Consider the following 14,172-nt stretch of genomic DNA (forward strand, 5'->3'; position numbering starts at 1 on the left):
GAATTAAGCCACAGGAACTCTGGCTTAAGTCAGAGCTGTCAACTGGGAAACGAATTTCCAGACATTTTGAAATGTAATTCATTTAATTTTTCTGGTAACTGGATTAGAAAATACGATTAAGCATAGCAGGATATTCTTTTACTGGATCAGTCTGACTTTGAATGAAGCAAATAGATGCTAACATCTTCAAGTAGAAGAAAGAGGACTGTAAAGCTGTTCTTCCTTATGGAACTTACAAACAAAATATAAAAATAATACACATGCCAGAAATTCTTTAAAATAAAAGGAAAAAAAAGCATTTCACTCTGTTGTGTAGAACATTTTTCATGTGGCTTCATTTTCACCTTTAACTTTGATTGAATGTGTGCTAGGCTACCTTTAGTTAAAAATCCACAAATAGAAGTGAAGTATTTATCAAAGTACCCTATAAATGCTTTTCAACTAATTCTTTGAACCCACCTGTCAAGTGATTGAATCAGAAATAATCAAAAGTGGTGTGAGTATGTGTGTGTGTTGGGGGTGAGGGTAAAAAACTAATTCTACATTATCCAAAGACTTATAAAAAAATGATGAGGAAAACCTTTAAAAAGAAATTAGATTTCTTAAGGTATATGGTCTGACAATTTATTTTTTTTGGATCATTTGACACAGTGTATGTAAAAAAGCATTGGGAATTATGCCATTTTTTACAAATATGAAATAGCACTACTTCTACTGCTTTCTACAACAGTGCACATATCTTACTATGTTAAAGACTTTCTGAAATATTTATCCTGGGATTAGTTTCAACAAAAAGGAAATGTAATTCTAGAAAGGTGAAAAATTATCTCTAGGACTTCTAAAATTAGGATAGATTTCAAGAAAGATTAAATCTGGATCTATATGAATAGCATAAAAATTAAAAAGGATTAAGAGAATTGCTACCTCATAATAAAGTATAATTGTACATTTATAAGCATAATGCACATAAGTGTTTGTTGCTTTCTGCATTTGTTTCTGCACATGGAGTCTTCATTTTTCTGAAAGAATCCCAGTGGCCCTGGCTATAACACTACAATCATTTTCTTATTTCACTACAATTAATTAAAAGTTGAAACATTTCACATTGAGCTTGCTACTTTTTTTGTTTAAAGAAAAGTAAATTTCCTCTTATCTTACATCTTGAAGTTACTCATTACAAACTTACATAAATTAGATGTAATGACAATCAAGTAAGAACTTCAAGCCTTATTCATCCCATGGCCATCACACTGTGACGTCTTTCCGAGGGCTTTGTGATTGCTCATTCCTAAGTATAAACCCTATAAAATGATGGGCTTGAAATGCTGGGCAGGATAGAGTGAGAAGCACCAGCAGGCAATAACAGCCAACCCTTAGCCATTGCTAAGGGCAGAGGAACAGTGGAGCCTTCCTCTTTCTCCCAGGACTTCAGCACCTAAGACAGCTCCAAGACCAACCAGAACTCGCAGCTCCGGGGGGAACAAGACTGGGTGAGGTAAGTGAAAACTTTGCCTTTCCTCTTCTTTTTCCCTCCTGCCTCTGGATCTTTTCTCACAAAATATTGAATTTTTCTCTCTATTGAAAAGAATCTGATAGTGCTCTTCTTTTGCAACAGCAAAAAGACAAGTTTCTCAAGTCACCTGGTAAAGATAGAAATACTTCAATTTCTCTCGTATAGATAGATTGTCTGACTTCTTTTGTTTGTAAGATGCTTTACCCTGCTTGCTCCATTACTGAATACGGATTTTTAAAAATAATACATTCAAGTAAAGTTTACTTGTATGGAGATTTTGACTGAAAAGTCCAGTGGGCACATTTGCTTTTGAAATTTTCAACTTATTTTTAAAGTGCTGTTTTTCCCCCCTTTCACATGTTGGTTAAATGAACCTAAGATGCATTAATTTTTTTCTTTATCTAAATTCTGTCATTTTTATGGGCAGCAAGAGAAACAGAGCTTAAATTCCTAAGTTTTTATTCTAGAAATTAGAAATGAAATGTGTAAGTTGATTAAATGCAAGAAACATAAGCTTTGCTTTTAACATATATTTTCCTTTTATGGAAAAATTTATTTCAATGACAGCATATGATTCAGTAATATTTTGAGTATTAATATTCACTACTAATTGAGTGAAGATGTTCAAATTCAGGAGTAAGAAAATAAGTTTATATTAGTATCTGTAATTGAAAGGGAAAAAGAAATATACATACAAAATCTTTTAAAAAATTATATGTATATATACACATTATATTTGTACATTTGTACACACAAGAGCAGAAGAATTATTAAATGGATGATACCCCAGTCTTATATCAATCAGATACTGAAATCTTAGAGCAGAGGAAAATAAATGTCTTGAAGCTGTTTTCTTAGTCAAAAAATACACTGAGCTTGGATGTTATATCCCTGTTATGAAAAGATTATCTCCAGGCTTATTTCCAGCACTACAGAAGTATGGCATTCATTAGATACTGGGGCCAACCATGTGCCCAGACAGCAGGTGAAAAGGATTCTAATTTTTATTCAAGCACCTGTCACTGAGAGAAATATTGATTTTCAAAAGTATCATCTTGCAATTTAACTCTTTCTACAAGATGAAAATTACTCTTTACAAACTCTGCAAGAGCCATTGAAAATTGCTGCTAGACACTCAGAATTACCTTGCTGGTAACATCTTTGGTTGGAAGAGCTGAAGTCATTCTTTTTCTTTAGAGGCACAGAAATGGACACCAGAAATAAGGCCCAGCTCCTGGTGCTCCTGACCCTTCTGAGTGTGCTCTTCTCACAGACGTCAGCATGGCCTCTTTACAGGGCACCTTCTGCTCTGAGGTAAGTTCCCTTTCCCTTCAGACAGTTGAACACTCCTTCATCTAAATGGGAATTTCCTATATATTATGTCAGACAACTAAACAGTATAAATTATATGCTATTTATTTAAATTTTTGTTGATGTGTTGAGCAAGTGTTTTTTGTCAATGTCAGGTCATTCTGATTCCTGAAATTCACCTTTAGGGCATGAGAAACACCGTCAGTGATTAGTTTTATGGGCTGGGTGGATCACATTCCCAAACATGGTGAAAAAAGGCTTTGACTTTCTTTTCATTCAAAACCAGTTTTAGATAAGTAATAAGCTTTTGTCCATTGTTATCTCAAGTCAGTTTAATTTCTGGCAGAAAAAAGAGCTGTTTAATTGCCAATCACAATTTAGTTCATTTTCAAGATTAATCGGTAAATAGTCATAAGACTTGTACTTGATTAGTGAATCATGTATAAAATCATGTTGCACAGAAATCTATCTAGGTAGAGCTGATTTGCCAATATTAAATGTGGGGTAATTGATCTATCGAGATACACTTCCCCAATGGGTAAATTTTTTATATACTTTGTTTGAAGCATCTTTAGTTTTATTCTTCTACATCTTTAGTTTTATTCTTCTATATGTTATAGTATATATCAAATCTATAAAGTATAGCATGACTCATATTTAAAACTTTATTACTTTTTATGCTGAATGAGTAAACAGTAAATGAAAACTACATTAGCTTGAATTTTCCTTTCAGTTTATGGGCACTGCTACATCTAAAGGCAAAAATAGTAGTTGGATTTTTGTTGTTGTTTATTTGCTCATTCCCGATTTTTTGCTTAAGGCAGACTTATGCTCAATAGAAAGAATAATCTTTAGCTATTAATGTTCTCTGGGAAATCTGTTTCAATCAGGCTCCTATGTTGCTTTGATAACTAAATAAAATGGTTCTATCTGAATAGTTCTATCACAATAGATGAACAATCACAAGAATGCTGAAATTTGTGTTGATTGCTAAGCTTCAGGCCCACAAAGGACTACTTGCTAGTGACTACCATCTGCCAAATCACTGAAAGATACACAAGTGTCAAGGAACTGACACACTCTTTGGAGCTTTGCCCTAACAGTGAAAATCTGTGCACACAAAATTATAATAGTTGTTGTGATTAAAACATGGATGCATCCATAAATATAGTCATATTTCATATATGCATATGACTTTTTAGTCTTTCAGTATAACAATGCATAGTATCCCTCATTAAAGTCGTGTTAATATATAAGATTCGAAACCAGAAGGCTCCACACATTTTATTGAATTCAAGTTCATCTTCATAGATGAGCTATTCATGGAGACATTGTTTCAACTTCATCAATACAGAGAAATATATCATGCCAAGGTAAATCTGAAGCAAAGCTTGGGGGTCTAGAGAGAGAGAGAAGCAGTTAACAGTCATGTCTTCAGAGATATTTGGGACAGGTGATACTAAACATCACCAAATATATAAACTGTTATCAGTTCTCATTCAGTATTAGTTTTTTCCAAGTTTCTATTTTACATAAAATCTTTCTACATATGAAATTTGACTTTGCAAAGTGAAGATATTCTTGGCATAGTAAAGTACACCAAATAAGTATAGTTTGCTTAATGCTCTGGTAAGACTGAATTAAGTTGCTCTTACATTTTATATATTTAGTTCATAAAAGTTATATGACATCTACTTTATAGGATAATCAGAATTTCCTATTTATGCTCTCATTTACTAAGCCATTAAGTCACATTATGCTATTCTCATATTGTAAATGGGTAGCACATCCCAAGAGTTTCAGAATCTTATTTTAAATTGTTGCAGAACTGTAAGCACTGTCTTCTGAGAAAGGACCATATTATACTTATCATGTAACTATCCCTATCAGGTTGGGTGACAGAATATCTTTTGAGGGAGCAGATGAACCTGATCAAGTTTCATTAAAAGAAGACATTGACATCTTGCAAAATGCATTAGCTGAAAACGACACACCTTATTATGACGTATCCAGGTGAGTTCGTTTTTATAAAACTATCCAGTGAGTTTTATTTTAGAAAATATATTTTAGAATTACAAATGTGCTAGTTTTATCTTACCATGAAGCTATTCCTATAGCAAAACACTAGCGGTTTCCATGTGTCATGGCTTCATTCATTCTGATTTATTGCAGCTCTTACAGCTGTACATGATTTTCATACAGAAAGGTTGTAACAAGCCAGGATGAACACATCAATCACTTCCATTCTGTTGTACATAATTTCAGCATCACAGATTGTACCAATTCTGATAAAACTACAGCATTTAGAATTTCAATGATGGAAGAGTTGCAAAGAATTTCATCTCTATATAAAGAAAAGGTATCTGATAGAGCCACAATGTTCTAGAAAACCATTTACAAAATAATAGCTATTTTTTCTTCTTTGTTTTAGAAATGCCAGGCATGCTGATGGAGTTTTCACCAGTGACTTTAGTAAACTCTTGGGCCAACTTTCTGCCAAAAAGTATCTTGAGTCTCTTATGGGAAAGCGTGTTAGGTAAAGAGAATGTATTATTTTCATAAAATGTGTTATTAATATTCAATCTGAATATCGTATTTTTACTCTTGACAAGTTGTTTACCTTGTTCAAAACTGAAAACTCATTGATAATGTTTAATTTAGTTAACTTGTATTCTTCAAATATATCTGTCAAGCCCATGGATTAAGACTTTTTAGTAATACCATACTCATTGACTGCAGACATGCAATTTTCTCAAGTAGTAATCATTTACTAATCTGCAATCAAATTGAACAAGACTCAATAAAACAATCAAGAAGAGATAGTATAGACTGAAGTAAGTTTTAAGGTCAACTATTGTATTTTCTTTTTACTTCCTGTTCAAACTCAGTGGAGAATTCCAAATGGCCAACAGTCAAATATGTAGATGACGCTACTTAGGGTAGCATAGCTTCTGAAGAGGTAATGACGTTTTAAAATAAATTTTCTCCAAATGGCAGAGCACAACTTCAGCTATTCCCAAATTTCATTTTTGGATGAATTATCTGCTCAGTTGTTCAGAATGTGTCATGAAACTGTCTCAGTTTGTACCAAAATACGGCAGGTGTTCCTTGCTTCTCCTTCATCCTTAGGTTTAGCTGTATTTTTCTTTTAGTCTTTTTATGATAGAAAATTAGTTGGGTGTTGGAATTCCTTTTTATGTGGCTCCAAGAAACTTGGAACATGAGTGTATTTACCATTTATTGTGAAAACTCTTTGATTTTCTTTTCCTCACGTTCCTTAGCAGTAACATCTCAGAAGACCCTGTACCAGTCAAACGTCACTCAGACGCAGTCTTCACAGACAACTATACCCGCCTTAGAAAACAAATGGCTGTAAAGAAATACCTGAACTCAATTCTGAATGGAAAGAGGAGGTAAAGAAAAAGATAACTTGCTAAAATGAGAAATTACGACTGACTTTCAAAAATAAGCTGCAAGTGAAGACCTCTCTGTCTCACTGTCTATACTATGTGAAATGGTGGTTCTCAACCGTGGCTGACATTAGACTACTCTGCAGAATTTAAAAAATACTGATATCTGGGCCTCCCCCAAAACTAATTGCCAGGAAATCAGTGTCTTCAGTGGTGTCGCCCTAGACAGTCATTTCTTTTAAGAGAGCCCCAGTCGACTTTACTATGCTTCCAGCATTAAAATAATAACTATAGAAACATGTAGTCTGAATCTAGGAGCAAGTTTCATCAACAGTGATGATTTTAAAAACATGTAAAGCATAGTTGATTGCAATTTAGTAACGCGGAACTCACTTCACGTGCATGTTCAATACTCTTATTTAATTAAATTAAACCATTAGGTATTTCGTATATTTAGATTGTGTAAAATCTGTATCTCTCTATGGTGTGTAACTGTTAGACACAATACATAAACAAAGTAGTGTTCTCTCTTTTTATTCAACTTGTTTTTGCTTAAATGATGAGTGTTAAGGATAATCCTGTTTTGATACGAACCGACAAGATGACCCTCTTTGCCCCCTAGATAATAATTTTGTAAGAATAATTTTAGAGACTGTAAGATTGAGGAATAAGTCATAGGTAACCAACAAACCTCAAAGATAATTTAGCCCAATACACTTTCAGAGCACAGAGAACAGCACAGTCATTATGTCATAACAGTTTCATAACCTTTCTCATCTGAGAGCCTTAACATGCACATTTTTTTTTTCTGGTCTGCAGCAGTGAAGGAGAATCTCCTGACTTTCCAGAAGAGTTAGAAAAATGATTTTAAAAAGCCCGTTGGAGCAAAGCTGATGACAACTACGCAGTGGTGGGTATATTGGTGCATTCCTTCTGTATTCTCATGTCAGTCCCTGATTATGTAAGTAGCTAAGTCACTTAGTAAGAAACATCTTAGGATTAAAGAGTTCCTTATCGTGAAACCTCATCCAAGAAAGACACTTCTACAGCTGTGGACCCCAACAAGTAAACGGCTTAAAATGATTTGTGCCATTATTTGATCTTATGAAAGATAGCACTCAAAATAAGCAAATGTTTTGAGATCTGAATAGTGTTCCCGGCTTATTCAGGGTTATTTCTATTTTTGTATCAAGATAAAAAGACAGAGGAGGCTTTCACACTCATAAGAAAAATGGGCTCTCCTTTTAAGAATCAACTCATGATGCTTTTATTAATTGAAGGTTTAGTCCCACTGTTGACTGCCAGCACCTCACCGAATTAAGTACAGGGAAATACCACCAAATTGTAATTTGGTGTAATTGTAATTTTTTTTTTTGAAGAGGAAGAGCTCTTTATTGTGGGAGGTGTCTCAAATGCAGGAAGGTCAGCAGCGCAGTGGGGCATGACCCCAGCCAGCTGGCATGTCTCATTATTATGAAAATATCAAGGCTATGTTCCTTGAAACATAGCAAACTTCATACAGCAAAAGTAAAATTTAGCTTGTTTTACCTATAAGTTTGTTTTACCTATATGACTCTATTATTGCGTTTTCTGTAAACATTTTTTTGAGCAGAAGAAACATGGATAGATTTTTTTCCTTTGTTAAGTAATAAGTTTGCTATCAAAATTGATTTTATATAAATGTGGGTTCGTGACATTCTTTTCTGAGTTATGTTACATTAATATTTACATTAGCTCATAAAAATCTGTAATATGTGGCAAGTGCTTAAAGACGTTTTATGCTGTCACCATGTCAAAGGTTAGCAGATTTTAAAGGACTATGGAGTCAAATATGTTTGCTTTGTGGGCCGTCTAGTTTCTGCCATAATGACTTAACTCTGCCTTTGTAGCACAAATGCAGCCACAGATTGATGTAAAACAAATAGGAGTGGTTGTAAACAAAACTTTGTTAATAAAACCTGAAGGTGAGCCAGATTCCAATCCCTAACTAGGTTAAGGAGATTAAACTCACCCATACTTGAAGTAAAGTCAATTCATGGTCTTACCTCATGGTCTTTCCTGATGGTGTTATCTAAGGCTTTCAAGAGTCATCAAGTGTGGACAGGGTGTCTAGGAAGATGCCTGCCTAATTGACTGCTTTTTCCCACTAATTATTCTTAGATCTCTAAGAGAAATGCAGAGCAGAAGTGTGGCCCACATCAACTCTTTATCTTTTATAGAAATTTCAGAGAAACAAGTCCCTTTGCTCAAAGAAGAAAGTTAATTACATCTAACTTTTTTGAAAGAGTGTTTATAAGAAGCCTTCTTCACCAAATTAAGAAACATAGTAGGCACTAAAATACAAAGGAGAATTGATTAATCATACTGTGTTTTGTAAGTGGTAAGATCATTTATGAGATTCCATCCTCCCTTCTTCGTTTTTTGAATGGGTGGCTTTGAACAAATTCTTTGAAGAGGAAATCATGTGAACCATCCACTTGTGAAAATTACAAGTGAATCATTATTAATGGTTAGTTAGACGTCTGTTCACATTCCCGTTCCTGTCTGATAATCAGTCCTCTAGAAGCTGCTCTCTTGATATGTCCCAGGACGTGGTCTCCTGCCCCAGGTTGTTAAAAAGGGACAAAGAGAAATAAGTGTTTATCAGATAAGTAAATCAGTCAATGAAACTAAGATGCTAGAAATAAAATACATTTTTATGCTTAAAGCAACAATTCTTTCTTTTACAGAATTCTTGAAGGAAAACGACACACAGAGTAATTACATTTTGAGTTCTACATAAGTAATTCAAGAAAACAACTTCAATATCCAAACCAAATAAAATATATTGTGTTGTGAATGTTGTGATGTATTCTAGCTAATGTAATAACTGTGATGTTTACATTGTAAATATTATTTGAGAGTTCTAAATTTTGTCTTTAACACATAAAAAGCCTGCAATTTCATATGCTCTATATCCTTTCTAACACAAATATATTTAGTGATAAGTAAATTCTAGGTTAATTCCAATTATATGAGACTCTTTTGGAAGAGTAGTAATAGAGCAAAATTGTTATGTTTATTTATAGAGTGTACTTAACTATTCAGGAGAGTAGAACAGATAATCAGTGTGTCTAAATTTGAATGTTAAGCAGACGGAATGCTGTGCTAAACCTCAAAATGTCTAAAATAATAACAATGAAGATAAAGAGACATTCTTCCAAAAAGATTTTCAGAAAATGTTATGTGTTTCCATATTTTATAGGCTATTTTGTTTTTAATGGTATTTTAAAATCTCACATTTGGACTGCTAATCACCAAAGGCTCTCTCCTGATAGTCCTGATAGTCTTTCAGTTAAGGAAAGCGACCCCTGCTTCTGGCATCGAACCTTCCCTTTCTGCTTGTGTTAAGTATGTGTAAAATGTAAAGTGAATGAAGCACTCAGTTGTTCGATAATAAATATTTTTGCCATAATTACTCAGAATATTGCTTTGGTCATATGAGCTTCCTTCGGTGAAAGTACATTTGGAGACACAATTATTTTTCCAAAATAATTTCAAGAAATCAAATACAGAAAATAAAGACCTTGGATTATCATTGCAGATATTTTTTTGCCTGATTCTTTTCTATGATCAGCAGTAACTCATTTTAGCTCTGAAGTTCTACTAGGTCCTAGATGGCTTTTGTAGTATTTGATTGTGTGCGAGTTCTAAAATAATGGTGGGTTAAGTAAAAGAGAAATTTCTGTCTTAAATAAGAAGTAAGATGTCAAGAGTTATTATGATGGTCCTGCTCAGCAAAGCCCTCAGTAATGTACACTCGGTTGAGCTCATCCCTTATCTCTAAGGTATGGCACTTTTCTTCAAGATCCAAAATTACAGCTAGCATTCCAGCCATGACATATGTATTCCAGGCAACAGGTTGTAGGAGGAGGCACAGGAAAAATAAAAGGGAGCAAATAGTACATGCAGGTTCTCTTTGAACTGATAATCCTAACATCCCCTTGACTAGAACATAGTCTTAAGGAGGCAGTCATTTGCAGGAGAGATTGGGAAATTTAGTATGTTTTCTTTGTTTTGGTGTGGTTTTCTGGATGACCATGTACTCAACTTAAAACTAAGACTCTATGAAAATAAAACAAGGAAAGAATAGATTTGTGCAGGTATTTAAAAAAAAAAATAAGAGCTTGGATCTTAAATTCACACCCAAAAGGCTGAAAGAAATAAAGAGATTGAGAGTCAGACCCTAACCATTAATGAAGAAGCATTATCCCAATAAGGCAAAGTTTCACTTGGTTACATTTGCTACAATTAGGACAAATGGCTACATCAGGAGGAACTAGTCTAGAACTACCAGTAATTGCAAAGTAGTTTTCACAAATTGAAGTAAATTGAACTTCTTGTATCTCTTGTCCTTTTCTGATTCTTCAAATTATTAAATATTTATTAAGTGATGTTTTTATGAGAAGCCCTACAGTGAAAACAGACAATTTCTAAGAGTCAAGTATACATAAGAAGCTTGTAACGATGAAATGGAGTCATAATTTGAATGTGACACTAAAGCGTTTTAATTTTGTTTTATTAGTATGAACCTTTTCAATGTATTCTTTATTGCTTCAAGAAATTCATTGAGGAAATATTCACTGAATGGCTATGATGTGCTATGTAGCCATCTGAGAGAGTATTCTGGGCAGAGGGAATGGCACATACAAATGAGGGAACAGTCCTGGCATATGTGGACAGCAAGCAAGCCCACGTGGCTGGAGCAGAGTGAGCTGGACAGGAACTGAGCAGGAGAGGAGGTCAAAGAAGTTACTAAGGACTGGACCCTGTAGGGCCTCACAGGCCACTGTGAGTGTTTGTGAAGTGAAATGAGATACTGCAGAGTTTTGGACAGAGGTGTGATGTTATCCGAACTGCATTTTAACAGGATCTTTCTGGATACTCTATTGGGGATAGAGTAAAGGAGTGCTAAGGGTGGAGGCAGAAAGACAAACCAGGGGGCAAGTGCTGTAAATAAGGTGGCAGCAGCACTGAGGTATTGAGAGGGAGTATCTGAATATATCTTGAAAGTAGAATCAGGTTTTATATGAATAGATTGAAGACAAGAAGGAGGAGAGGACATGGTGGGTCATGCCTGTAATCCCAGCACTTTGGGAAGCCAAGGCAGAAGGATTGCTTGAGGTAAGGAGCTAAAGAAGGAGGAAAGTCAAGAATAATTTTCAAGGTGAATCACCTGAGGCAACTTGAAGGATGGAGTTGCTAATAAGTGAGACAGAAAAGACAGAGGATCGAGGTTTCAGGGAAAGGTGAGCTTAGTTTGGATGCACTAAGGTGGATGTTGAGCAGGGAGTTGAAGATGTCATGAAGAGGAGATGCTGGGCTGCAGATAGACAAGTGGGAGACCTTGCATACAGATGGGATTTAGAAACACAAGGCTGGATGAGATCAGCAAGAGACCAAATGTTGCTAAAACACAAAACACAGCACAGGAAGAAACCTCAGCCCATAATCCTTGGGTGTTTTTATTTCTATTACCACTGTAAGAGGGCACCACAGACCAGGTGTCTCAAACACAGAAATCTATTGTCTCACAGTTCTGGAGACAAAAAGTGCTAGAGCAAGGTGTCAACAGGCAGGCTCCTTCTAAGAGATGTGAGGAAGAATCTGATCCTTGCCTTTCCCCTGGCTTCAGGTGGTTTGCAGGCAACCTTTGGCTGGTAGAAGCATCACTTCTAAAATCTTTGTCTTGACCTTAGTGTAGCATTCTCCCTGACATGTGCATGTCTCCAAATATCCACAATGTCCTTATATAAGGACATCAGTCATACTGGATTAGGGCCAATGCTAATAATCTCATTTTAAGTTGATTTCCTCTGTAGAAACCCTATCTGCAAATAAGGCCACATTCTGAAGGACTAGGGTTAAAGACTTTCACATATGAATTTTTGGGGACACAATTGAACCTATAATTCTGGGCCATGCCAAAATTAACAGTTTGGAGTTTTGAGGAACAAATGGGTTAAAAATGGACTGGAAGAAGAAGCTATTGAAATAGGAGAAAAATTGGAGACCGCATCACCTGGAAAACAGGTTAAGAAGATCTTTCAAGGAAGAGGGTGTCATTAACAGAGTTAAATCCTGCTGCAATGTAAACTAAAATTTATTTATTTATTTCTTCTGCAAGTATTTATAAAGAACTTACTATGTAACCAGCACCATTTTAGGTTCTGATGATATAGCAGTGAATAACACAGACAAAAATTCTTGCCCTCATGGAGCTTGCATTCTTTGATTTGAAAGAAATGAAATAGTTAAGTAAAATATATATTGTTTTAGAAAGTGATAAATGCAGAGAAGACAAATTATTAAGTCACAGCTACACCTGGTGGGGGAGGCCTCACAATCATGGCAGAAGGCAAGGAGGAGCAAGTCATGTCTTACAAGGATGGCAGCTGGCAAAAAGAGCTTGTGCAAGGAAACTCCCCCTTATAAAACCATTAGATCTCATGAGACTTACTCACTATCACATGAACAACATGGGAAAGACCCATCCCCATGATTCAATTACCTCCCACTGGGTTCCTCCCACAACACCACTTCTGATATGGTTTATCTGTGTCCCCACCCAAGTTTCATCTTGAATTGTAGCTCTCACAATTCAAGATGAAACTTGGGTGGGGACACAGATAAACCATATCAGAAGGGGTCAAGTAATTTGGTTTTATGTGGCAGAAATATCAAAAGCATGTTTGCATACTGAAAAATAAGATGTAAGAAAGGGAAAATTGGTGATGCAAAAGGCAAAGTTGGGTTATACATCAGCAATGTCCTTGAGAAGAGAGAGGAAGTGGGTGATTCAAAAACAGAGGAGTTGACCTTGGCTTGGCACAAGCTCTCTTCAGCCACAGTAATGGGCAGAGTGGTTGGGTCCAAGGTGGGTGAATGAAAGGATGAAGTTGTGGAAGTTTATGGAATGCCTCTTCTGATTACACCTATTTTCTCAAGGAAATAGTTGAGAATAAGTATAAATGAGGAGATGTGAGGAAAGTAAAAGAAAAATATGGAAGCATTTTCTGGATGAGTGGGAGAGCAAATAACTAGGAAAATATGTTTCTTATATTTAGAGTCCAGTGATGACTGAGGTAACTTAGAAAATTTGCTCAAGTTAAATAGTCCAAGACTATTTTTTATTATTTTAAAAATTGAATGAAAACTAGGAACTTTTCTCTAGAAATATGTATGTGTATACACACACACACAGAGTACCTCCACCAAATCTTACATACCCATGCATGAAATTTCACAGTGCTCAACAGCTATTCTTTAAGATCCTTACTACAGAGCCATGAAGTGGCTGGAGTCATGTGGAGACCATCCTACAGCCTGGGAAAATGGTATGTAGACCACTAAATTTATCACAGGTGAGAAAATAAAGATTTGGATTTAGAATGGTGAAAGAGAGAAAGAAGAGAACTTAAGTCTAGCGCCCATTGCTTTAGGGAGGGTTGCATCAGCAAACCACGGAAAGAAAATGCTTCTAGGCACATGAGTTTAATTCTAGGAAGAGAGGAAATGTTAAAACCTGGATTTGCTAGGTAGCCCTGAATTGACTAAGATGGTTGTAAATTGACTGAAATTATTTTTTCAGTATAGGTTTTTCAACGTAAGGGCTTCTTGGGACACAAATTAATTTCAGTTATAAAAATTCAGTTATATTCCTGCATATGAGTTTGAAGTGAGACTAAGATTAATGCCCTCTAAAATTACATTAGAAATCATTCTCTATAGATCTGAAAATAATAATTCTGTCTTCTCCTTTCCTTTCAATAGATACACACAATAGCTACCAAAAAAAAAAAAGGAGAGACATAATATTCTGTGAGTTTCTCAGGTTTAATACAGTACATTAAGCTTGTGAGCATGTCCCCCTTTCCTTGTCAAAGAAATATCATCTCG

The 14,172-nt window shown here is 35.2% G+C and overlaps 1 protein-coding gene across 4 annotated transcripts; it reads left to right on the forward strand.

Moving 5' to 3' along the window:
* The first annotated feature begins 1,331 nt into the window (after nt 1-1,331).
* On the forward strand, nt 1,332-9,814 carry VIP (vasoactive intestinal peptide). Of its 4 annotated transcripts, none has more exons than XM_002747118.6 (7): nt 1,332-1,495; nt 2,711-2,827; nt 4,715-4,837; nt 5,256-5,360; nt 6,106-6,237; nt 7,054-7,144; nt 8,964-9,814. In XM_002747118.6, the coding sequence occupies exons 2-6, from the start codon at nt 2,721-2,723 to the stop codon at nt 7,097-7,099; spliced, it is 513 nt and encodes a 170-aa protein (XP_002747164.1). In that variant the 5' UTR covers nt 1,332-1,495; nt 2,711-2,720; the 3' UTR covers nt 7,100-7,144; nt 8,964-9,814. The 4 variants fall into 4 exon arrangements, with proteins under 4 accessions (XP_002747164.1, XP_035152882.1, XP_035152883.1 ...); XM_035296991.3 differs by having other exon boundaries at nt 7,057-7,144; XM_035296992.3 differs by having other exon boundaries at nt 6,109-6,237.
* Nucleotides 9,815-14,172: the final 4,358 nt, after the last annotated feature.

Source organism: Callithrix jacchus, chromosome 4, assembly GCF_049354715.1.
Source record: "Callithrix jacchus isolate 240 chromosome 4, calJac240_pri, whole genome shotgun sequence".
Classification (NCBI taxonomy): Eukaryota; Metazoa; Chordata; class Mammalia; order Primates; family Cebidae; genus Callithrix; species Callithrix jacchus.

What these genes read in the sequence shown, in the direction of transcription:
- VIP (XM_002747118.6), top strand. Translation starts at nt 2,721, where the DNA reads ATGGACACCAGAAATAAGGCCCAGCTCCTGGTGCTCCTGACCCTTCTG. An exon ending in AGGGCACCTTCTGCTCTGAG is followed by an intron (nt 2,828 to 4,714) that starts GTAAGTTCCCTT and finishes TATCCCTATCAG; the next exon opens with GTTGGGTGACAGAATATCTT. An exon ending in ATTCTGAATGGAAAGAGGAG is followed by an intron (nt 6,238 to 7,053) that starts GTAAAGAAAAAG and finishes TCTGGTCTGCAG; the next exon opens with CAGTGAAGGAGAATCTCCTG.